Consider the following 25,267-nt stretch of genomic DNA (forward strand, 5'->3'; position numbering starts at 1 on the left):
TGTTCTATAATTTCTCCTGAGTGTGCAGATACCTAATATGTGGATGCACTGCAGGGCTTGGAAGGGAAGGAGCGTCATTTGACTTTTTGAATGCAAAATTTGCACTTTCACAGAAGTTTATAACATAGAGCCGTGAAAATTAAAAAGAAAACACATTTTTTCCAGATAAATCCTTTTTAGCTCCAAATATTGCATTTTCACAAGGGTAACCGTAGAAATCGCACCATACAATTTGTTGTGCAATTTCTCCTGAGTATGCAGATACCCCATATGTGGGGGGTAAAATACTGTTTAGGCTCACGACAGGCCTCGGAAAAGGAGTGACATTGTGAAACGCAGACTTTGGTCAGCCGGTGTCATGTCTTGTTTCTAGAGCCCCTGTTGTGCCTAAACAGTGGAAACCCCCACATATGACACCATTTTGGAAGCTAGACCCTCCTCAAGGAATATATATAGATGTATGTTGAGCACATTGAACCCCCTGCTGCTTCACAGAAGTTTATAACATAGAGGGGTGAAAATAAAATCAAATTTTTCCCACAAAAATGTTATTTTAGGCCCAATTTTTTATTTTCACAAGGATAACCGGAGAAAATGGACCTCAAAATTTGTACTGCAATTTCCAATGAGTACGCAGATACCCCATATGTGGTCGAAAACTACTTTTGAGGCACAGTGCAAAGCTCAAAAGTGAAGAAGCGCCATATTGGAGTTCACATTTTGCTGGACTCGATTGATGATGCCAAGTCACATTGGCAGAGTCCCTGAGGCCCCCATAAGTTATTATTATTTATTTATATAGCACCATTGATTCCATGGTGCTGTACATGAGAAGGGGTTACATACAAGTTACAAATATCACATACAGTAAACAAACTAACAATGAAGGACTGATACAGAGTGACCTCATTTTACAAACTATACCTCTCAATGAATTCATCTAGGGGTGCAGTGATCATAACACCACAGGTGAGTCACAGGTTTTTTATGAAATTGGGCAATCAGGATAAAAATTAATTTATTTTTAGCAACAGGTTATACATTTTCACACTGGGAAATGAGTAAAAATGGTACCAAAATGTGTCCCACAATTTTTGGTGAATGTAGAAATACCCCAAGTTTGTACAGTACTGCTTAGCCATACGGCAAGACTCTGCAGGGACAGAGCACTATTGGCAGTATCATTATGCAGGAGGCATCCTGGAGCACAGAATTTTCTACATACACAGAGTCCCGAAGTGATAGAAAAACAGAATCCCCCTTCAAGTGACCCCATTTTGGAAATTATGCACTTTTGGGAATTTATTTACAGGTGTAGTGGAAATTTTGACTCCATGGGTGTTTTCCAGAAACAAGCAGCAGTGGATGTTTTTGTTGAGTGCAAATTGCCAGCTGCTGTTGTAGTGACCAGTATGTTATGCCCATCTCATGTGCCAGTAAATTAAGCAGGCCCTCATTGTTACAGAAATGCCAACCATGTGGACGTTAAATGTGGATTAGGCGCACTGGGGCTCAGACGGCAGGGGGTCATTTGGATTTGGGAGCTCAGAGTTTGCTGAATTTCTTTGTGGGTGGGGGAGAAATTGCCATTTCACTTTTCCAGAGCCTTTGTGCTACCAGTAACGTGTAAACCCCCTATATTTCCATTAACAGATGATGGACCTGATTGAGGAATTGCTTTTTTTGTGGATTGAATTGAAGCTTTTATTGGGAATGTTTTACATAACAATTTGGATAACATTTATCCGGCACTCTAAGGGTACCGTCACACTAAAACGACGCTGCAGCGATACGACAACGATGTCGATCGCTGCAGCGTCGCTGTTTGGTCACTGGAGAGCTTTCACACAGACAGCTCTCCAGCGACCAACGATCCCGAAGTCCCCGGTAACCAGGGTAAACATCGGGTTACTAAACGCAGGGCCGCGCTTAGTAACCCGATGTTTACCCTGGTTACCAGCGTAAACGTAAAAACAAACAAACACTACATACTTATATTACTGTCGCGTCCCTCGGCGCTGTGCTTCTCTGCACTGACAGTGAGTGCCGGACAGCCGGAAAGCAGAGCGGTGACGTCACCGCTGTACTTTACGGCCGGCCGGCGCTCACCAGTCAGTGCGGGAAGCTGAAGGCGAGGGACATGACCAGACACCGGGAATGTAAGTATGTAGTGTTTGTTTTTTATTACAATGAAAAAATCAACAGCAGGTGAACAATAGGTTTTGTTTTTTACTCCATTTCTCATGCGGTATAAGTAATTAGGCAACTTTATCCTTCAGGACCAGATAGAGTTTTTATGTTCTGCTGCTATCAGACACTAAAAGACCCTTTTTTTTCAAAATCTGTTTTTTTTTTGCATCCCCATATTTTGAGAGTTATAATTTTTCCATATTTCTACTGACATAGTCATGTGAGAGCTTATTTTTTGTGGGACAAGTTGATGATTTTATTAATACCATTTTCAGACTCATGACACTTTTTGATCGATTTCTATTCCGATTTTTGGGAGGTAGAATAAATTTTAAAAAAGCCCCAAAAACAATTCCTGCATTATTGTTTTTTGATGTCTTTCCACGTGTGATAAAGTTGATAAGGAAGCTTTATTCTTTGGGTCACTATGATTACAGCAATACCTGATTTTTATAGTTTTTTTCATTTTTAGGGGCCCTTACACAATAACTATTTTATAGAAAAAAATATATGTTTTTGCATTGCTTTATTTGAAGAACTATAACTTTTTAATTTTTCCACTGATGGAGCTGTATAACAGCTTGATTTGGGAATCAAGACGTTTTCAGCTATACCATTTTTATTTACATTTAGCAGTATGATAAAGCATTGTTGTTTGCCTAGCTTATTTTTTTTACGGTGTTCACTAAAGGGGTTAACCTTTTGAACAGTTTATTATATGTTGGGTGATTCCGGACCTGCCTATTCCAAATCCTATTGTTTGTGTGTTTTGTTTTTTTTGTTATATTTCATAATAATATTCATTCATGGGTACAATAGATAAAAAATGTGTGTGTATGTATATATGTGTGTCTATGTATATGTATGTATGTATATATATATATATATAATATATATATATATATATATATATATATATATGTGTGTGTGTGTATGTATGTGTGTGTATATTTATGTATATATATTTATATAGGTCCATTTATACGGATACTCCTAAATAAAATGGAAATGGTTGGTGATATCAATTTCCTGTCTGTGGCACATTAGTATATGGGAGGGGGAAAACTTTTCGAGATGGGTGGTGACTATGGTGGCCATTTTGAAGTCGGTCATTTTATTTTTTCCATGGGAAGAGGGTCATGTGACACATCAACTTATTGAGAATTTCACAAGAAAAACAATGGTGTGCTTAGTTTTAACATAACTTTATTCTTTCATGAGTTATTTACAAGTTTATGACCACTTATAAAATGTATTCAAAGTGCTGCCCATTGTGTTGGATTTGTCAATGCAACCCTCTTCTCCCACTCTTGAAACACTGATAGCAACACTGCAGAAGAAGCGCTAGCACAGGCTTCCAGTATCCGTTGTTTCAGATGCCGCACATCTCGTATCTTCACAGCATAGATAATTGCCATCAGATGACCCCAAAGATAAAAGTCTAAGGGGGTCAGATAGGGAGACCTTGGTGGCCATTCGACTGGCCCACAACGACCAATCCACCCATAATGTGGTGGTGAGCCGTTCCAAGCCTTCTCCATACTTTCTTCATCCCTTCGTTTTGGTACAAGTTGATCTTCTTTCCTCTGTCCAAAAAAATGTTTTTCCAGATTTGGTCACTCCTAACATTTCTGCCATCTGTCTGATGGATTTCTTCTTTTTCTTCAGCCTAATGATGGTCTGTTTATCTTTAATTGGGAGCTCCTTTGACCGCATGTTGTGGGTTCAGAGCAACAGCTTCCAAAATGCAAATACCACAGCTGGAATCAGCTTTAGCCCTTTTACTTAAAGGGAACCAGACTGTTACTGTTACTGTAGGCGAAGATATGCACTGCACATGCCCATGAATCCCAGCCTTGCAGTGTGAATAAATCAGAAGACACTGCGGGGCGGGATCTCTGGCAGCGCGGCCGCACAGGCGCAGTTAGCCTGACAACAAATGATGTCAGAAGACGGGCAGCGCTAACTGCGCATGCCCAAGGGATAACATAACAGCGCAGGCTCTGGGACAGATTCGAACAATGCTGAGGAGGCGGTGCCCGGCGCCAAGGGGGTATGAATGATGGCTGTGCTGCGTCTGATTAGGAAGGAAAGTCCCGCCTCCCGGACGGTTTCACGGTATGAGGGGGGGCACATTTTATAAGTGTTTATTTCGGCGTGTGCAAGGAGCATAACTAAATGAACCACCCTGTCCAAATGCAGCATTAGTGCTGCACATAGTGGCTGTTTTAGTTACAAACGCCTGGGGGAAGGGGGGGGGGGGGTGGTGGCAGGTTCCCTTTAATTGATCATGGAATAATGAGATAATAGCCCATGCAGCCTACTAAAGAGCTTTTGAGATAGTTGTCCAATTACCTTTATTCCCTTTAATAAGAGGTAACTATATATTGAAGAGCTGTAATTCCTAAACCGTTACTTCTGTTAGGATGTGAATGCCCTCAACTTAAAGCTGAGAATTACACTTTAAGCCTTTATTAATTACATAACGGAATCTTGAATATGTTTTGGTAAACGGCTAAAATGGCAAAACTTCTGTCACTGTGCAAATATTTCTGGACCTATCTGTAGATGATATTAATTCTAAGTAGAAAAACCTGATGACCGCCGGTTCTCGTTAAATGTTACCGTTAGTCACTGACAGAAGTATTTAACCCCTTTATCACCTGAGATATATCCATATGTCCCTGTGACCTGGCACTTATTGACCTGGGACTTATGGATACGTCCCGGCTATTTTGTGCGCACAGAGGCTGTGTGCGCACGATCACCGCTGGATTTCAGTTGATTCTGACAGCTAACACCCAGCACTCAGTACCAGGATTGGTCCCACATTGCTCCCAGCACTTTAACCCCCTAAATGCTGCGATCAAACTCGATTGCAGCATTTCAGGAGCAGGCCGAGGGAATAAAAGCCCCTCTGCCCTTGTAGCGTACACCCCGTGACATAATAGGGGGGGTGTCCCGATCATTGCCATGATGACCCGATGTAGTCATGATGACATCCGGGTCACCAGAGCTAGCAAAGTTGCTTGATCATCCGCATGATGAATCAACTTTCAGTGCTGGGCTGACAGTTAACATAGCACAGGGATGTTGCTGCATCTCTGTTATACAAGTGATCAGCCTGCAAAAAATGAAAGTCCCATAGTGTGGGACAAAGTAAAAAAAAAATTGAAAAAAAATTGTAAAGATAACTTAAAAAATAAATCAAACTAAGATGTACACATGAATAAATAGTTTGATGAAGCTGTCCCACTAGTTAATCACTTTAGTGAACACCATAAAAAAAATATAAAACAAGGCAAAAAATGCTTTTTCATCATACCACTGAACAAAAAGTGGAATAAAATGCGATCAAAAAGATGAATATACGTACACTGCTCAAAAAAATAAAGGGAACACTTAAACAACAGAATATAACTTCAAGTAAATCAAACTTCTGTAAAATCAAACTGTCCACTTAGGAAGCAACACTGTTTGACAATCAGTTACACATGCTGTTGTGCAAATGGAATAGACAACAGATGGAAATTATTGTCAATTATCAAGACACACTCAATAAAGGAGTGCTTCTGCAGGTGGGACCATAGACCACATCTCAGTACCAATGCTTTCTGGCTGATGTTTTGGTCACTTTTGAATGTTGGTTGTGCTTTCACACTCGAGGTAGCATGAGACGCACTCTACAACCCACACAAGTGGCTCAGGTAGTGAAGCTCATCCAGGATGGCACATCAATGCGAGCTGTGGCAAGAAGGTTTGCTGTGTCTGTCAGCATAGTGTCCAGAGGCTGGAGGCGCTACCATGAGACAGGCCAGTACACCAGGAGATGTGGAGGGGGCCGTAGGAGCGCAACAACCTAGCAGCAGGACCGCTACCTCAACTTTTGTACAAGGAGTAGCACTGCCAGAGTCCTGCAAAATGACCTCTAGCAGGCCACAAATGTACATGTGTCTGCACAAACTGTTAGAAAGCGACTCCATGAGGATGGTCTGAGTGCCCGACGTCAACAGATGGGGGTTGTGCTCACAGCCCAACACCGTGAAGGACGCTGGGCATTTGCCACAGAACACCAGGATTGGCAAATTCGCCACTGGCACCCTGTGCTCTTCACAGATGAAAGCAGGTTCACACTGAGCACATATGACATACATGACAGAGTCTGGAGACGCCATGGAGAGCGATCTGCTGCCTGCAACATCCTTCAGCATGACTGGTTTGGCAGTGGGTCTGTAATGGTGTGGGGTGGCAGTTCTTTGGAGGGCCGCACAGCCCTCCATGTGCTCGCCAGAGGTAGCCTGACTGCCATTAGGTACCAAAATAAGATCCTCAGGCCCATTGTGAGACTATATGCTCATGTGGTTGGCCCTGGGTTCCTCCTAATGCAGGATAATGCCTGACCTCATGTGGTTGGAGTGTGTCAGCAGTTCTTGCAAGATGAAGGCATTGAAGCTATGGACTGGCCCACCCATTCCCCAGACCTGAATCCGATTGAACACATCTGGGACATCATGTGTCGCACTGTCCTCCAACATCACATTGCACCACAGACTGTCCGGGAGTTGGCGGATGTTTTAGTCTAGGTCTGGGAGGAGATCCCTCAGGAGACCAACTGCCGCCTCATCAGGGGCATGCCCAGGCGTTCTAGGGAGGTCATACAGGCACATCGAGGCGACACACACACACTACTGAGCATCATTTCCTTGTTTTGAGGCATTTCCACTTTGATTTTGAGTATCGTTCCAAATCCAGGTCTCAGTGAGATATTTTGATTTACATTGATAACTTTTATGTTTTATTGTTCTCAACGCTTTCCACTATGTAGTGAATAAAGATTTATAACTGGAATATATTATTCAGTGATATCTAGGATGTGGTATTTTCGTGTTCCCTTTATTATTTTGAGCAGTGTAAATAGTACCGCTGAAAATGTCATCTTGTCCCGCAAAAAATCTGCAGTCATACAGCTCCATCGGAAAAATAAAAAAGTTATAGCTCTCAGAATAAAGTGATGCAAAAATAATTATATCTAATATATAAAGCTGAATGCTTGTGTGTGTGTATGTATGCATGTGTGTATGTCCAGGATTGGCATCTGCACCGTCGCAGCTACAGCCACAAAATTTTGCGCAGTCACACGTCTGGACCCCGAGAGCGTCATAGGCTATGTTGTGAGGCGAAATTTTAACCCCACGCGTTCCAATTCACCAAACAATTTTGCCCCTATCTACATAATGGGGAAAAGTGAAAGGAAAAGTGTTGGGAGGCAAATTGACAGCTGCTAGATGTGAACAAGGGGGCACTTAAAGAATGAGAGCGATGGCGCCAAAGAGCATATACCGTACAGTTGCTAAGGTGGGGCTCCGACATGGGATACTTACCACACACGGGGATATGAACACACACAAAATGCGCCACACACTACCACGTGCTTGAACACATATACCACCCTCAGCACACATTTCACCACACATACACCAATCTCGCCACATAAAAGTCAAAACACAAAAGTCGCCACTCAAAACTCACCACGCGCAAAATTCACCACATGCAAAACTAGGCTCACGCAAAACTCACCTCATGGAAAACTCGCCACACGTTCAAAACTTGTACACGCGGAAAAATTGCTACATGCACAAAAGTTGCAACACATGCAAAAGTTGCCTCACACACATCTTGCACATACTCAAAACGCACCACACATAAAACTCGCCATGCGCAAAACTTGCTGCACACAACTTGCTACACTAACCTGTTACATGCAACTCGACACACAAAAAGTTGCTACACGCATGTCGCCACACAGAACTCAACACACACAACTTGACACATGAAACTCGCCCTAAAACACACACAAGTCTGGTATTATCCTTCAAAAATAAAAATTTGATTAATAAGCAGACAAATACAAGAGCATCAAATGTACCATATAGGAAATACGGCAGCTGTCAGTCACATGACCTGTCTATTATGTTTGTGTGTGAGCTAATATATACTGCCAGAGGGAGGGCTTCCTGTTGGCTGGGGATTTATCAGGCTGCCAATAGCAACCAATCACAGCTCAGCTTCTATTTTGCTACAATTAATCTGAGCTTTGATTGGTTAATATAGGCAAAAAGGACATTCTCAGTATAACAAAGCTTGTATATATAACGAGTGTGTGTGTATCAACGATGATGTCATAATGGTTGCCATGGCGACTATATCATAAAGATTGCCATGGAGATGTCATAATGGTTGCCATGGCGACGATTGTCATAATGGATTGCAATGGTGATGTCATAATGATTGCTATGGTGACGATGTTATAATAGGTTGTAATGGTGACGGTTCTGTCATAATGGTTGCCATGGTGACGATGATGTCAGAATGGTTGCCATGGCGAAGATGATTTCTTAATAGGTATATGGGCACAGAACTATGGGATTGGAGGATGTGTGATGGGTATATGGGCATGGGACTATGGGATGGAGGATATGTATGATGGGTATGGGACTATGGGATGGAGGATGTCTGGGTATATGGGCAAGGGACTATGGGATGGAGGATGTCTGATGGGTATATGGGCACAGGACTATGGAATGGAGGATATGTATGATGGGTATATATGCACCGGACTATGGGATGAAGGATGCGTAATGGATATATGGGCACAGGACTATGGGATGGAGGATATGTATGATGGGTATATGGGCATGGAACTATAGGATGGAGGATATGTATGATGGGTATATGGGCACGGGACTATGGAATGGAGGATGTGTATGATGGGTATATGGGCACGGGACTATGGAATGGAGGATGTGTATGATGGGTATATGGGCACAGAACTATGGAATGGAGGCTATGTATGATGGGTATATGGGCACGGGACTATGGGATGGAGGATGTGTATGAAGGGTATACAGTGGGGCAAAAAAGTATTTAGTCAGTCAGCAATAGTGCAAGTTCCACCACTTAAAAAGATGAGAGGCGTCTGTAATTTACATCATAGGTAGACCTCAACTATGAGAGACAAACTGAGAAAAAAAAATCCAGAAAATCACATTGTCTGTTTTTTTAACATTTTATTTGCATATTATGGTGGAAAATAAGTATTTGGTCAGAAACAAAATTTCATCTCAATACTTTGTAATATATCCTTTGTTGGCAATGACAGAGGTCAAACGTTTTCTGTAAGTCTTCACAAGGTTGCCACACACTGTTGTTGGTATGTTGGCCCATTCCTCCATGCAGATCTCCTCTAGAGCAGTGATGTTTTTGGCTTTTCGCTTGGCAACACGGAATTTCAACTCCCTCCAAAGGTTTTCTATAGGGTTGAGATCTGAAGACTGGCTAGGCCACTCCAGGACCTTGAAATGCTTCTTACGAAGCCACTCCTTCGTTGCCGTGGCGGTGTGCTTTGGATCATTGTCATGTTGAAAGACCCAGCCACGTTTCATCTTCAATGCCCTTGCTGATGGAAGGAGGTTTGCACTCAAAATCTCACGATACATGGCCCCATTCATTCTTTCATGTACCCGGATCAGTCGTCCTGGCCCCTTTGCAGAGAAACAGCCCCAAAGCATGATGTTTCCACCACCATGCATTACAGTCGGTATGGTGTTTGATGGATGCAACTCAGTATTCTTTTTCCTCCAAACACGTCAAGTTGTGTTTCTACCAAACAGTTCCAGTTTGGTTTCATCAGACCATAGGACATTCTCCCAAAACTCCTCTGGATCATCCAAATGCTCTCTAGCAAACTTCAGATGGGCCCGGACATGTACTGGCTTAAGCAGTGGGACACGTCTGGCACTGCAGGATCTGAGTCCATGGTGGCGTAGTGTGTTACTTATGGTAGGCCTTGTTACATTGGTCCCAGCTCTCTGCAGTTCATTCACTAGGTCCCCCTGCGTGGTTCTGGGATTTTTGCTCACCGTTCTTGTGATCATTCTGACCCCACGGGGTGGGATTTTGCGTGGAGCCCCAGATCGAGGGAGATTATCAGTGGTCTTGTATGTCTTCCATTTTCTAATTATTGCTCCCACTGTTGATTTCTTCACTCCAAGCTGGTTGGCTATTGCAGATTCAGTCTTCCCAGCCTGGTGCAGGGCTACAATTTTGTTTCTGGTGTCCTTTGACAGCTCTTTGGTCTTCACCAAAGTGGAGTTTGGAGTCAGACTGTTTGAGGGTGTGCACAGGTGTCTTTTTATACTGATAACAAGTTTAAACAGGTGCCATTACTACAGGTAATGAGTGGAGGAAAGAGGAGACTCTTAAAGAAGAAGTTACAGGTCTGTGAGAGCCAGAAATCTTGATTGTTTGTTTCTGACCAAATACTTATTTTCCACCATAATATGCAAAAAAAAAATGATAAAAAAACAGACAATGTGATTTTCTGGATTTTTTTTTCTCAGTTTGTCTCCCATAGTTGAGGTCTACCTATGATGTAAATTACAGACGCCTCTCATCTTTTTAAGTGGTGGAACTTGCACTATTGCTGACTGACTAAATACTTTTTTGCCCCACTGTATGAGCACTGGACTGTGGGATAGAGGATAATCATTATAATTTGTTATAACTAACCGCAGTTAGTTACTATGCCAGGGCAACGCTGGGCTCTTTAGCTAGTTTTCTATAAAATAGTTGTTATTGTGTAAAAGCACCAAAACGTAAACAAAAGATAAATGGGGTATCACTGTAATCTGACCCAAAGAATAAATCTGCCTGATCAATTTTACTACACGTGAAACGACATTAAAAAAAAAAAGAAAAAAATCTGATTTGCTGGTCATTTTCCTGAAAATGATTGCAAACACAAATTCTTTAATATTATTATCTTCATTTAATTTGTCTTAAATGAAAAACACACAAAAGAGAATGAAGCAAAAAGCAAAACATTGATCATTTCACACAAAACTCCAAAAATGAGCCAGACAAAAGTATTGGCACCCTCAGCCTATTACTTGGTTGCACAGCCTTTAGCCAAAATAACTGCGACCAACCACTTCCGGTAACCATCAATGAGTTTCTTACAATGCTCTGCTGGAATTTTCGACAATTCTTCTTTGGCAAACTGCTCCAGGTCCCTGATATTTGAAGGGTGCCTTCTCCAAACTGCCATTTTTAGATCTCTCCACAGGTGTTCTATGGGATTCAGGTCTGGACTCATTGCTGGCCACCTTAGAAGTCTCCAGTGCTTTCTCTCAAACCATTTTCTAGTGCTTTTTGAAGTGTGTTTTGGGTCATTGTCCTGCTGGAAGACCCATGACTTCTGAGGGAGACCCAGCTTTCTCACTGGGCCCTACATTATGCTGCAAAATTTGTTAGTAGTCTTCAGACTTCATAATGCCATGCACAAGGTCAAGCAGTCCAGTGCCAGAGGCAGCAAAGCAACCCCAAAACATCAGGGAACCTCCGCCATGTTTGACTGTAGGGACCGTATTCTTTTCTTTGAATGCCTCTTTTTTTTCTCCTGTAAACTCTATGTTGATGCCTTTGCCCAAAAAGCTCTACTTTTGTCTCATCTGACCAGAGAACATTCTTCCGAAACGTTTTAGGCTTTTTCAGGTAAGTTTTGGCAAACTCCAGCCTGGCTTTTTTATGTCTCGGGGTAAGAATTGGGGTCTTCCTGGGTCTCCTACCATACAGTCCCTTATCATTCAGATGCTGACGGGTAGTACAGGTTGACACAGTTGTACCCTCGGACTGCAGGGCAGCTTGAACTTGTTTGAATGTTAGTCGAAGTTCTTTATCCTTCATCCGCACAATCTTGCATTGAAATCTCTTGTCAATTTTTCTTTTCCGTCCACATCTATGGAGGTTAGCCACAGTGCCATGGGCTTTAAACTTCTTGATGACACTACACACGGTAGACACAGGAACATTCAGGTCTTTGGAGATGGACTTGTAGCCTTGAGATTGCTCATGCTTCCTCACAATTTGGTTTCTCAAGTCCTCACAGTTCTTTGGTCTTCTTTTTTTTCTCCATGCTCAATGTGGTACACACAAGGACACAGGACAGAGGTTGAGTCAACTTTAATCCATGTAAACTGGCTGCAAGTGTGATTTAGTTATTGCCAACACCTGTTAGGTGCCACAGGTAAGTTACAGGTGCTGTTAATTACACAAATTAGAGAAGCATTACATGATTTTTCGAACAGTGCCAATACTTTTGTCCACCCCCTTTTTTATATTTGGTGTGGAATTATATCCAATTTGGCTTTAGGACAATTCTTTTTGTGTTTTTTAATTTAAGACAAATTAAATGAAGATAATAATACCAAAGAATTTGTGTTTGCAATCATTTTCAGGAAGAAACTGAGTATTATCTGACAGAATTGCAGGGGTGTCAATACTTTTGGCCACAACTGTAGATGACATCAAATTCTGACCTAATTATTTTAAGGCTAGAGAACCACCTCTCTACACTAACTTGGGTTGGTGGCAAGGCCGTAACCACATGGGCAACAGCTCTAACAATTTCAGGGTACAAAGGAACTGCCTCGTGCACAGTCATTTTTGATGAACGATTAATAATAATAATATTTTTTTATTTATATCGCGCCAACATATTCCGCAGAACTTTACATTTTAGAGGGGACTTGTACAGACAATAGACATTACAGCATAACAATAAACACAGATCAAAACAGATACCAAGAGGAATGAGGGCCCTGTTCGCAAGCTTACAAACTATGAGGAAAAAGGGGAGACACTAGAGGTGGATGGTAGCAATTGAACAATGATTGAACTCTTCTACTTCTTTAAGAGCAAGTGAAAAATTTTGCTGAAATATGGTCAATCTGTTTTCTATGGGAGTGGAATCTTTTTCCCTGCAGCAACGCTTTGCCTGCTTCATGTCGTCTAAATACTTGTCGAAATCAAACTCCTCATCTGATGAGGATGAAGGAACAGCAACAGCAGCACTGGCAAGACCAGAGTCCTCTTGCCCTTGGTAGCAAGTGTAGCCCACTCATCCTAAAGGTACCGTCACACTAAGCGACGCTGCAGCGATACCGACAACGATGTCGATCGCTGCAGCGTCGGTTTGGTCGCTGGAGAGCTGTCACACAGACAGCTCTCCAGCGACCAACGATCTCGAGGTCCCCGGTAACCAGGGTAAACATCGGGTAACTAAGCGCAGGGCCGCGCTTAGTAACCCGATGTTTACCCTGGTTACCAGCGTAAAAGTAAAAAAAAAAAAACACTTCATACTTACCTACCGCTGTCTGTCCTCCGGCGCTGTGCTTTTCTGCACTCCTCTGCACTGACTGTGAGCACAGCGGCCGGAAAGCAGAGCGGTGACGTCACCGCTCTGCTTTCCTGCCGCTGTGCTCACAGCCAGTGCAGGAGGAGTGCAGAGAAGCACAGCGCCGGAGGACAGACAGCGGTAGGTAAGTATGAAGTGTTTTTTTTTTTTTACTTTTACGCTGGTAACCAGGGTAAACATCGGGTTACTAAGCGCGGCCCTGCGCTTAGTTACCCGATGTTTACCCTGGTTACCAGTGAAGACATCGCTGGATCGGTGTCACACACGCCGATCCAGCGATGTCAGCGGGAGATCCAGAGACGAAATAAAGTTCTGGACTTTCTTCAGCGACCAACGATCTCCCAGCAGGGGCCTGATCGTTGGTCGCTGTCACACATAACGATTTCCTTAACGATATCGTTGCTACGTCACAAAAAGCATCGATATCGTTAAGTGTGATGGTACCTTAACTGTTACCTCAATCAAAGCTTCTTTTCCTTTAGTAAGATGTTGATCATCCAGCAATATACGATGACTAGGGTCCACATAAACAGCTGCCAGAAGAATTTTATTTTCTAATAGCAGTATCTCTCTCCGTTTCATTGAAGCTGCAATGCCATCTGCTATTAAACCTCCTCTTTGGGACAGGCAAAACAACAAGTTCTTCCATCCTTTATAAAAATGCCAGTAGTTAAATTCTCAGCTCGTACCTTTTTAGTCACTGTAAATGGGTGATGAAGCAATTCTTTCAATTCAGCCACCTGTGTCTATTGACCTTCATGTAGTGTTACCTGAGGGTTGGCCATATTTACAGAGAATAGTTTCAGCTCAAGCAATCTCTCAATCATTAAATAGGTGCTACCCCACCAAGTGGCTTGATTCACAATTGCCCATTTTCCAGCACATCTCTTCAAGATGGAATCAATTTTAGTTGTTCTGGCAGCAATATCCAATTTCCTCACTTTGCTAATCAGAGTTCCAGCATGTCCCTCTTGCAGACTATCTCTTATTGCCAGCTGCAGCATGTGCACAACACAGCACATGTGATGAATAGGAAAGAGGTGTGAAGCAGCTTCAACAAGATCATCTAATTGTAAAGAATAATTTTGCTTTTCTTTTGTAGTAATATCTGTGCTGCATCACATTCCAGAACACACATACACACAAAAATATATATGTCCTCATCTATCCTGTTACTGTATTTCTGAAATTGAGTTGTTAGAAAACAGTTTTTCCCCTTATATTCTATGTATAGTGTATATCAGACATCAGGGCAGCTAATTTCTCCAAACATGAGCTAAGAGGAAAAACAAACCAAAACATCAAGCATACAAAGACAATACATACTGGACTATTGATTTATGGAAAGTTTAGATATGCTTTAGGAAGTACTTACCTTCTTTAATCTTGCTTTCTTGTTCACTCCAGAAATTCTGAGATGAATGTAGGCTTTCCTTCCCTGTGTGTTTATTTTTGCCCCTTATCTGTAGAGGAGCAGCTTCACTACTTATGAACATAAATTGCAGCGCACATTCATCTCGGCTAAACGTGTAGACCTTAGATCAGGAATAGGACAGGCATTTAAAGGACATTTCTTAACTTTCCCCAATTCTTATGAAAAAAATATTCCCCACAAACTGCATTGAACTACTGTACCCAATTTCTTATATATTTTTGGAGTCGGAGTCGGTCCATTTTATTCCGACTCCACCAAAATGGGCTCTGACTCCACAGTCTTGACTACACCTGTAGATAATTTCTAAAATGAGGTCACTTGAGTGAGGAATTCTACTCTTGTAGCACTTCAAGGCTCTGTATATGGAGTCCTCAAACTATTCTAGGAAAATTTGCGCTCCAGGAGGCAAATAGCACTCCCTCCCTCCCTAGTCTCTTCGTATGCAGTACTGTACAGCCACATTTGGGGTGTTGCCAGTTTAAGTAGGAATTGTGTGACAAATTATGGTGCCATTTTTACCCACTTCTTGTGTGAAAAGGTAAAGTCTGGGGCTAAAACAAAATTTTGGTGGTAAAAATGTAATTATTTTTTCTTCACTGCCCAACGGTATAAAATTCTGTGACATAACTGTGGTGTCAATATGGTCACTGCACACCTAGATGAATTTGTTGAAAGGTGTAGTTTGTGAAATCAGGTCACTTGTGGGGGGGGGGGGGGGGGTTCCTGCTGTTCTGGCCACTCGAGGGGCTCTCCCAGTGGGTCATGGCACCCTCAAGCCATAACCGTAAAATCTGCACTGTAGTATGGCGCTCCTTCACTTCTGAGCTTTTGCACTGTGCCAATTACATGTAGGGTATTGGCGCACTCAGGGAAATAATGGACCTCATTTTGTTGTAAAAAAAACACTTCCCTTTTAGCCCTTAGAAAAATTAAAAACTTGGGGCTAAAACAGTTTAGTGGTAAAAATGTAATTTATTCTTTCTTCAGCTCTCAATGGTATAAAATTATGTGAGGCACATGTGGTGTTGATATGATAACTGCACGCCTAGATGAATTCATTTGGGAGTGTAGTTTGAAAATGAGTTCACATATGTGGGGTTTCTGTTGTTCTGGTACCTCAGGGGCTCTGCCAATGTGACATGGCACCCTCACCCTTTTTCTAAAAGCAAAAACCCTTCTATTCTTGATAACAAGCCATGCTGAAGGCTGCAGTCTGCAGCTGTTAGTTTTGCCTGGCTGATTTTCATAAATACAGGGGAACCCACGCTGGTTTTTAATTTATTTATATATAGCACAGGCAGTGCCACCTGCTCTCACTGTTATCAGTTGAATATATCTCTCAACATTCTCCCCTGCTCATGTTGATTGGTCTTCAGCACCTAGCCCTGGGGAACAGTGCTAACTGTACTGCTGCTTTCCAGACGCTGGTACGTGTCACACTGATGACACACGGATGTCATCCATGTGCATGTGTGCGAGATGTTTTGTGGCCCGTGCTGCTGTTAAAAACGGACATGTAGGTGTTTTGCCCATGGACACATGGTCCGTGGAAACACACTGAAGTGTGCAAAGGCCCTTTCACTTGAATGGGTCTACATGCGTAAGTGTCTTTGGTATGTGTGAAAACTGTCACCACACGTACTGGATACTCTGACTTCTGAAAAAGGCCTAAGAGATAGCATCCCAATGTGTCCACCACCCACTTTACCGCCAGGCATTACTTTTCTACAATGGAATAATTTCTTATATGCCGACAGTTTCCTACTCGGTTGGAGAATAGGATGCTCCTCTCTGTGTATCTCTTAAGAGAGGACCCCTCCTAATCCGACTTCTGAGATGTTCGCGTGGAGTACAAATTCCTTTTTAAAGTCGGGAGTAATTAGGTCTGGCTGCTTACAGAGAGCTACTTTCAGTTCTTGAAAGGCCGTCTCCGCCTCTGACATCCATTTGGTCATGACTGATTTTGCACCTGAAGAAGGTCGGTCCTGGGTGTGTCCACCATGGCAAAGTTTATAATTAAACTCCTTTAGTAACCCACGATTTCCAGAAAGACCTTAACTTGTTTTTTTGAGACTGGTTTTGGCCAGTTCTGGGTTGTGTCAACTTTATTGATTAGTGATTTGATTTTTCCGCTCCCTACTACTTATACAAGGTATTTGGCTGCCTCTTTCCCCGTGCACATTTATCTGGATTTTTAGAGATTCCGGTCTTTCTGAGAGCATCACACACCGCCTGGACTTTTCCCAGATGACTTCCCTAATCTGGGCTGAAGATTCTGATATTTGCAGCTATTCCCCAGCTTTAATTTTTATGGTGTGCCAAGATCTGGTCCATGGCCCTGTGGAAGGTGGCTGGAGCTCCCTGCAGTACGACCGGCATCCAAACATATTGGAAGCAACCGCCGGGTGTAGCGAAATCAGTCTTATCCTTGGCTTCTTGTCACGTGGAGATAACACATATCCCTTTGTTAGATCCAAGGTGTTTATGTACCTTGCTGATCCAAATCTCTCAATCAGCTCATTGATACGTGGCACCAGATATGCATCGAACTTGTAGACTTGGTTCAGCTTCCAATAGTCATTACCGAATCTACATTCTCCATCAGGTTTTGGAACAAGCACAATTGGGTTAAACCTTTTTCTCTTCAATGACTCAAATATTCAGCATATGCTTCACTTCCTTGGAGTTCAGTTCTTGACGGGCCTCTGGAATTTGGTAGGGCATCGAATTCACCATCCATCAGAACCTTGTGCTCTTTACCATAGATACACCCCAGCAAATCTGAGAAAAGGTCCCGGTTCTGTTACTGCATTTCCTGACATTGCTGTTTTTTGGCCTTCGACAGCATCTTGGCTATTGTAGCATCTTCAGTGTATCCTTCTAGCTTAACCAGCAAACATGGTGTTTCAACTGGGTCCCTGTTTTGTTGTGCCTTGATTGGTAGCAGCCTGTGGGGATTTTGGAAGTGAGAGGAGGAAGCGGTTGACTGGTAGGTGGGACAGGACGTGCAATACCTTGGGATTTCCTGGTGACATCTGGGCCAGTAGAAACTCCGCATGACCCATTCTTGAGTTTTGTTCACCCCCAGATGGCCACCCAAGACATGGGAATAGACCATATCCAATACCCTCCATCTATAGGGTTCTGGTGCCAACATTTGCTCCACTATCTCCTCCCTCACCTTAGTATTCCGGTATAAGTCTTCCCCACTCAACATTGAAATGGGGAAACCTGGTGTCAGCCCCTGGCTCCTGTTTTATGCCGTTTAAAAGAAGAGTTCAATAAGGTAACCGTTATAAATGGCATAAAACAGGAGCCAGGGGCTGACACCAGGTTTCCCCATTTCATGTTGAGTGGGGAAGTCTTGTACCGGAATACTAAGGTGAGGGAGGAGATAGTGGAGCAGATGTTGACACCAGAACCCTATAGATGGAGGGTGTTGGATATGGTCTATTCCCATGTCTTGGGTGGCCATCTGGGGGTGAACAAAACTCAAGAATGGGTCATGCGGAGGTTCTACTGGCCCAGATGTCACCTGGAAATCCCAAGGTATTGCACGTCCTGTCCCACCTACCAGTCAACCGCTTCCTCCTCTCACTTCCAAAATCCCCACAGGCTGCTACCAATCAAGGCACAACAAAACAGGGACCCAGTTGAAACACCATGTTTGCTGGTTAAGCTAGAAGGATACACTGAAGATGCTACAATAGCCAAGATGCTGTCGAAGGCCAAAAAACAGCAGTGTCAGGAAATGCAGTAACAGAAGTGGGACCTTTTCTCAGATTTGCTGGGGTGTATCTATGGTAAAGAACACAAGGTTCTGACGGAACCCCATGTGCAGGTGAATTCGATGCCCTACCAAATTCCAGAGGCCTGTCAAGAACTGAACTCCAAGTTGAAAATGACTGGATTACTAGACTAAGGGAGGTTGGTGACCCTCATGAGGGCCACATTCCTTCTCCAACTGATCCCTGGAAAGAAGTTGGGCATCCGCTGCATTTACAGGTATGCTAAAGACTATCCGTTGGCCAAAGTGGTAACTGAGACAGACCGAGGTACTGAGACTCGTGAAATAGGCATGGTCTAGAATTTGTTGCACTCAATTATTATAGACCGGGCCTTTATGTTGTTTTGGGACTTATGCAGAGTGGCGGAAACCTTGTTGCTCAGGTAAGAGACGGGTTGGCCCTAAAGAAGTCTCACCAACCACAGAGTCTAATATGCTTCCCTTCTGTGTAATTGGAGATGAGGAGGTAGTATCCCCAGAGGCCAACATTCCTGAAATAGGGGTGACAGGAGAAAACTAGGGACCTAACTCTAAAAGAAGAGTTCAATAAGGTAACTGTAATAGTTATATATCGATTGTGTTAAACAATTATGGTAGTTAATAAGGTTGACTTTAGCGTAATTATTAGGCTATGTGCACACGTATAATGGACCTCTGCGGATTTTTCTGCAGCAGAATTGATAAATCTGCAGGGCAAAAACGCTGCGTTTTTGCTGCAGAGTTATTGTGGATTTACCACGGTTTTCACTGCGGTTTTACAACTGCAGTTTTCCATAGGGGCAGTTGTAAAACCGCTGCGGAATCCGCAGAAAGAAGTGACATGCTGCGGAATGTAAACCGCTGCATTTCCACGCGGTTTTTTTCCGCAGCATGTGCACAGCGTTTTTGGTTTCCCATAGGTTTACATTGAACTGTAAACGCATGGGAAACTGCTGCGGACCCGCAGCTGTGGAAACGCTGCGGATCTGCAAAAAAAAAAGCGACGTGTGCATATGCCCTGGATTTGGCTATGTTTTGGGGTAATTTGCTTTATTGTAGAATTGAGTAAATGATGCTTTCCTCTGTTCTGCCTTTTAGGGAATGCTACCGTCGAATTGAACATTTGAGAAATCGTAAGGATGTTCTGCACAATACACTGATAGATGGTGTAGAAGGAAAATCCTGCAAACATGAGGATGATGATATTGGAAGCGATGATGAAGATATTCTGCCAACAATGCTTACACAGAGCTGGCGGGAGAAGGGTGTTTTTCATTAGGCAAAAATTATTTCTCTAAAGATCTGTATATTATTGATGGTTCTTTACATCCCAGCTTTATCTTAATCAAAAGGCAAAAGTTCACATTTGGAGTACTTAGTTTCTTCTGTATTACTATGCAAGCTATTCCTGCTTATGTAATTTATAGATCCTACATTTTTAGGGTACACTCTTAGTCCACTCTGTCTACATAGATTTTTGAATAAGGAAACTCCTCCCTGCCATCCAGGGCCTCCAATTCTTGTCAGCTAATATTTCTATTTTGTCTCCCAATTTGGCAAATGTTTTTTGTATATAGGATTCAAAAATGGTTCCTAAAGTATCTTGTAACTATTTTGTATAGTTATGGAATTATTAAGTTGAATAAATAAAATTATGGGTTTATAATATTGACATTCACTCTTGTTTGTATATTTCACATTGTTGTATATTTCCTTTCTGGTGCTAACAGTGTGTGCATGTGGGAGGTGGGGTGGTCTGTATACGTGAAAATTATTAAAAGTAATAAAAAGCTTTAGCAATCTAATTGCTTTGATTTAATTTATCTTTTTCTCAAGTTTTAAAACCATATATGTAATAGTAAATGACAATGATTATTTCCTTTTAAACATACATATGTTTTTGAAAAATAAAATAAATAAATTTTTTTATATAGTTTACAGTTAACCGTACCAGTTTTCATTCTATTTGCTAATGTACACAAATATTAAAAATTGAATCTTATACGATGTCTACTCATAATATTAAACCGTAAACGTAGCAACAGTTATGTTATAGATCTAGATGATACTAGAGTTAATACTATTTATAATTGTGATCAGCATTGGCACCCCTGAATATCAAGTCAGCCATGCATAATACCATATATACTCGAGTATAAGCCGACCCGAGTATAAGCCGAATTTTGCCACAAAAAACTGGGAAAACTTATTGACTCGAGTATAAGCCTAGGGTGGAAAATGCAGCAGCTACCCGTGAATTTCAAAAATAAAAATAGATGCTCCATACCGTTCATTATGGCCCCACAGCTGTGCCATATAGTGTTCTGCGCCGTTCATTATTGCCCCATAGATGTACCATAGAAAGGTGTGCCATATAGTGCTCTGCACCGTTCATTATTGCCCCATAGCTGTGCCATATAGTGCTCTGCACCGTTCATTATTGCCCCATAGCTGTGCCATATAGTGCTCTGCACAGTTCATTATTGCCCCATAGCTGTGCCATATAGTGCTCTGCACCATTCATTCTTGCCCCATAACTGTGCCATATAGTGCTCTGCACCGTTCATTCTTGCCCCATAGCTGTGCCATATAGTGCTCTGCACCGTTCATTCTTGCCCCATAACTGTGCCATATAGTGCTCTGCACCGTTCATTATTGCCCCATAACTGTGCCATATAGTGCTCTGCACAGTTCATTCTTGCCCCATAGCTGTGCCATATAGTGCTCTGCACCGTTCATTGTTGCCCCATAGCTGTGCCATATAGTGCTCTGCACCGTTCATTATTGCCCCATAGCTGTGCCATATAGTGCTCTGCACCGCTCATTATTGCCCCATAACTGTGTCATATAGTGCTCTGCACCGTTCATTTTTGCCCCATAGCTGTGCCATATAGTGCTCTGCACCGTTCATTTTTGCCCCATAGATGCTCCTTATAAAGCTGTGCCATTGCTGCTGCTGCAATAATAAAAAAAAAAATGCCATACTCACCTCTCTTGCTTGCAGCTCCCTGCGTCTCGTCCCGGCGTCTCTCTGCACTGACTGATCAGGCAGAGGGCGCCGCGCACACTATAGGCGTCATCGCGCACACTATGTGCGTCACCGCGCCCTCTGACCTGAACAGTCAGTGCAAGAGGACGCGAAGACAGAGCGGCGCCCAGCGTGTGGAACGCGGGCAGGTGAATATGAAATACCTAGTCCCGGCGCTCCTGACGCTGCACCTGCCTGTCACACTGTCTTCGGGTGCCGCAGCTCTTCCTGTCAGCGGTCACTGGCACCGCTCAGAGGAATGAATATGTGGCTCCACCCCTATGGGAGTGGAGTCCATATTCATTTCTCTAATGAGCGGTCCCACGTGACCGCTGAACAGGGGAAGAGCTGCAGCACCCGGAGACAGTGTGACAGGCAGGGGCAGCGTCAGGAGCGCCGGGACTAGGTGAGTATGCCTCAGCGCCCTCTCCCCCTCACCCGCCGACCCTGCCGCCCACCGTGACTCGAGTATAAGCCGAGAGGGGCACTTTCAGCCCAAAAATTTGGGCTGAAAATCTCGACTTATACTCGAGTATATACGGTATATCCTTGAATAAAGTGTTTATTCAAACTGCTTGGATATAATCATATATTTGATTCGGAAAAAAACAAAACCCCAAAATAGCAAAATGAAAACTTGGCAGGAACAAAGTATACAAAATTGAAAACAATGCCAGAACACATTGAATGGTATCTGTCTTCTGTTTGAAATAAAGGATGAAATCAGACTAACCTTTGATTAAAGGGTTTGTCCAGTCTCATGAGAAAAGTCTTCAGTCATTCATGTGACTGCAGAAAGACAAATTGCAATTTATTCAGTCGCCATGACAGCACCACGAGAGAGTGGATCCGCTCTTCAGGGACAGGAAACCTACAGACATAAAAGGGCGGCACCTCTCTCCTGCATCAGTTGGTTTCCTGTCCCTGATAGAGGAACCTCTTCAGGCAGGCCTTGTGAAGAAGGTAGAAGAAAAGAAGATAGCCCAGTCCTGGCAGACCGATTCAGGTAGCGGGGGTCCCCTACCTCAGGCTGTCCAGGATGCCGGAAGCACCGCACGGCAGGGGAACTGCTAGTGTCGATGTCAGCAGAGAGAAGCAGCCTTCAGAGGGGCTTCTTAGTGATCCATCGCCGCAGGTACCTAGTGAGTATGTGGTGCCAGCTTCTGAGGCCGTGCCTGGCGGGGCCTTCTGGGGGGCTGGTCGCGTCCTTACGGGGTGTGCGCGTCGGTCCGGGCGGCGGCCAGCATGTTCGGTAGTGAGTCTACTCCCATACGCGACTGGAAGGGGCATTCCCTGATGACGCGGCCGGGCATGCGCGGCAGAGCCGCGCCGGCTGATGGCGTCTCCCTGGGCATCCGAGGCCAGACAATATGTGCGGTGAGAGGGAATGTGTGGCCGAACCTTGGGGAGGTCCCTATTGTCAGCCGGTGGCGCGGTCTTGGGAGGGGGAGACCAGAATTTAACATGGTGCCGGGCAGGTCACATGGAAAACCTGCTGACCCCCATCCGGGGGCGGTACCTTGGGGGTATATTTAAGAAGAGTACGGTGGCTGCTTGATGCTTCCGACCCATTTTCAAGATGGAGTCACCGGAGCAAGAAGCACCGCAGCCTGAGAAGTGGCAGCAGCCTCAGCCCACAGAGCAGCCCCATGCTATCTCCCAGCGACGATCTAGTGGCAGTAGTCGCGCTGGTGGAGTTAAGAGTACTCAGAAGTTGAGACCAAACAAGTCCTCAAGCCGTAAAGCATCGCCGGCAAGGAAGGACCCCCCACTAACTACGGTACCACTCACCACACACCCTGGGTAAGTGATCTACGTGAAAGTTCACTTAGTGATGTTCTGTTCCTCCTTATGTTCCCTCCTTATTAGGGGAGAAAATGTTCCACCACGGCCAAACACAGGGAGTGTGCCGAGTGTGAGAAACCGCTCCCAGATGGTCATGAAAAGAGGTTATGTAAACCTTGCATACAACACTTAATAGAGGAGGAGGTCCCTGACCTTACTTCCACCTTAAGGGATATGGTTAGACAAGAAATCAGGGGTTCTATTAAATCCATATCCCAGAAGACAGATTTTAGAAAGGGGAAAGAAATCAGATCCCCAGTTTTGGATTTGGGTTCAGACTCGGGTGAACTAAGCTCAGATTCCTACCCATCATCCTCTTCGTCCATGGACGCCGAGTCTGGTTACTCCTGTTTACCACTGGATAGAGTTAATCGCCTTGTTAAAGCGGTAAACAACACAATGGGGATTGAGGAGCCCCAGTCAGAGTGGTCCATGCAGGACATAATGTTTAAAGGGTTAGATCGAAAATCCCAAAGATCCTTCCCAGTGATTGATAAGATAAACACGTTAATTACAAGGGAATGGAAAAAGCCCAAGAGGAAGGGTTTGCTCCCACCAGCATTTAAGAGAAGGTATCCTTTCGGGGAAGAGGCATCATCCTCATGGGATAAGGCCCTGAAACTGGATGCGGCAGTAGCCAAAGCGTGCAAAAGGACCTCGCTTCCATTTTTATTATTATTATTATTTATTATTATAGCGCCATTTATTCCATGGCGCTTTACTTGTGAGGAGGGGTATACATAATAAAACAAGTACAATAATCTTGAACAATACAAGTCACAACTGGTACAGGAGGAGAGAGGACCCTGCCCACGAGGGCTCACAATCTACAAGGGATGGGTGAGGATACAGTAGGTAGGGTAGAGCTGGCCGTGCAGCGGTTTGGTCGATCGGTGGTTACTGCAGGTTGTAGGCTTGTCGGAAGAGGTGGGTCTTCAGGTCCATTTGAGGATTTAGGGAATCTAAAAGATCCACTAGACAGAAAGGCTGATGTTTTTCTTAAGTGTGCTTGGGAAACGTCGGCAGGATCCCTGAGACCAGCAATTGCAGCTACTTGCACAGCACGGTCACTAATGGTGTGGCTTAACCACCTAGAGGATCAACTCAAAAACAAAGTTCCTAGGAATGAGATCCAATCCTCCCTACCTATAATTCAGTTGGCAGCAGCTTTTCTTTCAGATGACTTGGCAAATTCTGTGATATTGTCAGCCAGATCTTCAGCCCTTTCTAATGCAGCCCGTAGGGCTTTATGGATAAAATGTTGGCCAGGAGATTTACAGGCCAGATCAAAGCTATGTGGCATTCCCTGTGAGGGGGCGCATTTGTTTGGGCCAGTAATTGATGAACTGTTGGAAAAGGCGGGCGATAATAAAAAGCGATTCCCCTTCCTAGGAAGACCCTCATACAAACGGGATTACAATAGAGGATGGTTTAACCGCAGAAGATCAAATAGAGAAAGATCCAGATATGACAGTAACAGGAAAAGTGGTAGAGAATATATGTTTAACACTTTTCAGGACTATAGAAAGCCACAATGACTGCCGGACCATGTGGGGGGCAGACTTTTAGCCTTCTACCCTGCCTGGTTGAAAATTTCCAATAGCCCGTGGGTCCTCAGTGTTATTGAAACTGGTCTAAAGTTCGAGTTCCAAAGGATTCCTCAAGAAAAATTTTGTCTAACACCCATTCGTTCTTCTGCAGAACAATTGGCACTGGAGTCAGAAGTCCAGGAACTTCAACAAAAAGGAG

At 43.6% G+C, this 25,267-nt stretch overlaps 1 protein-coding gene across 2 annotated transcripts in view; it reads left to right on the forward strand.

The window, feature by feature from the left end:
- ZNF830 (zinc finger protein 830) overlaps window positions 1–20,590 on the forward strand; it is a 216,267-nt gene extending 195,677 nt beyond the window's left edge. The window contains exon 10 of one of the 2 annotated variants that reach the window (XM_069730476.1): window positions 19,744–20,590. In XM_069730476.1, coding sequence (XP_069586577.1) covers window positions 19,744–19,924 — 181 coding nt within the window. In that variant the 3' untranslated portion in view covers window positions 19,925–20,590. The remainder of the gene's footprint in view (window positions 1–19,743) is intronic. The other variant, XM_069730477.1, reaches the window with a different exon arrangement.
- Window positions 20,591–25,267: the final 4,677 nt, after the last annotated feature.

This window comes from Ranitomeya imitator, chromosome 6, assembly GCF_032444005.1.
Source record: "Ranitomeya imitator isolate aRanImi1 chromosome 6, aRanImi1.pri, whole genome shotgun sequence".
Taxonomy (NCBI): Eukaryota; Metazoa; Chordata; class Amphibia; order Anura; family Dendrobatidae; genus Ranitomeya; species Ranitomeya imitator.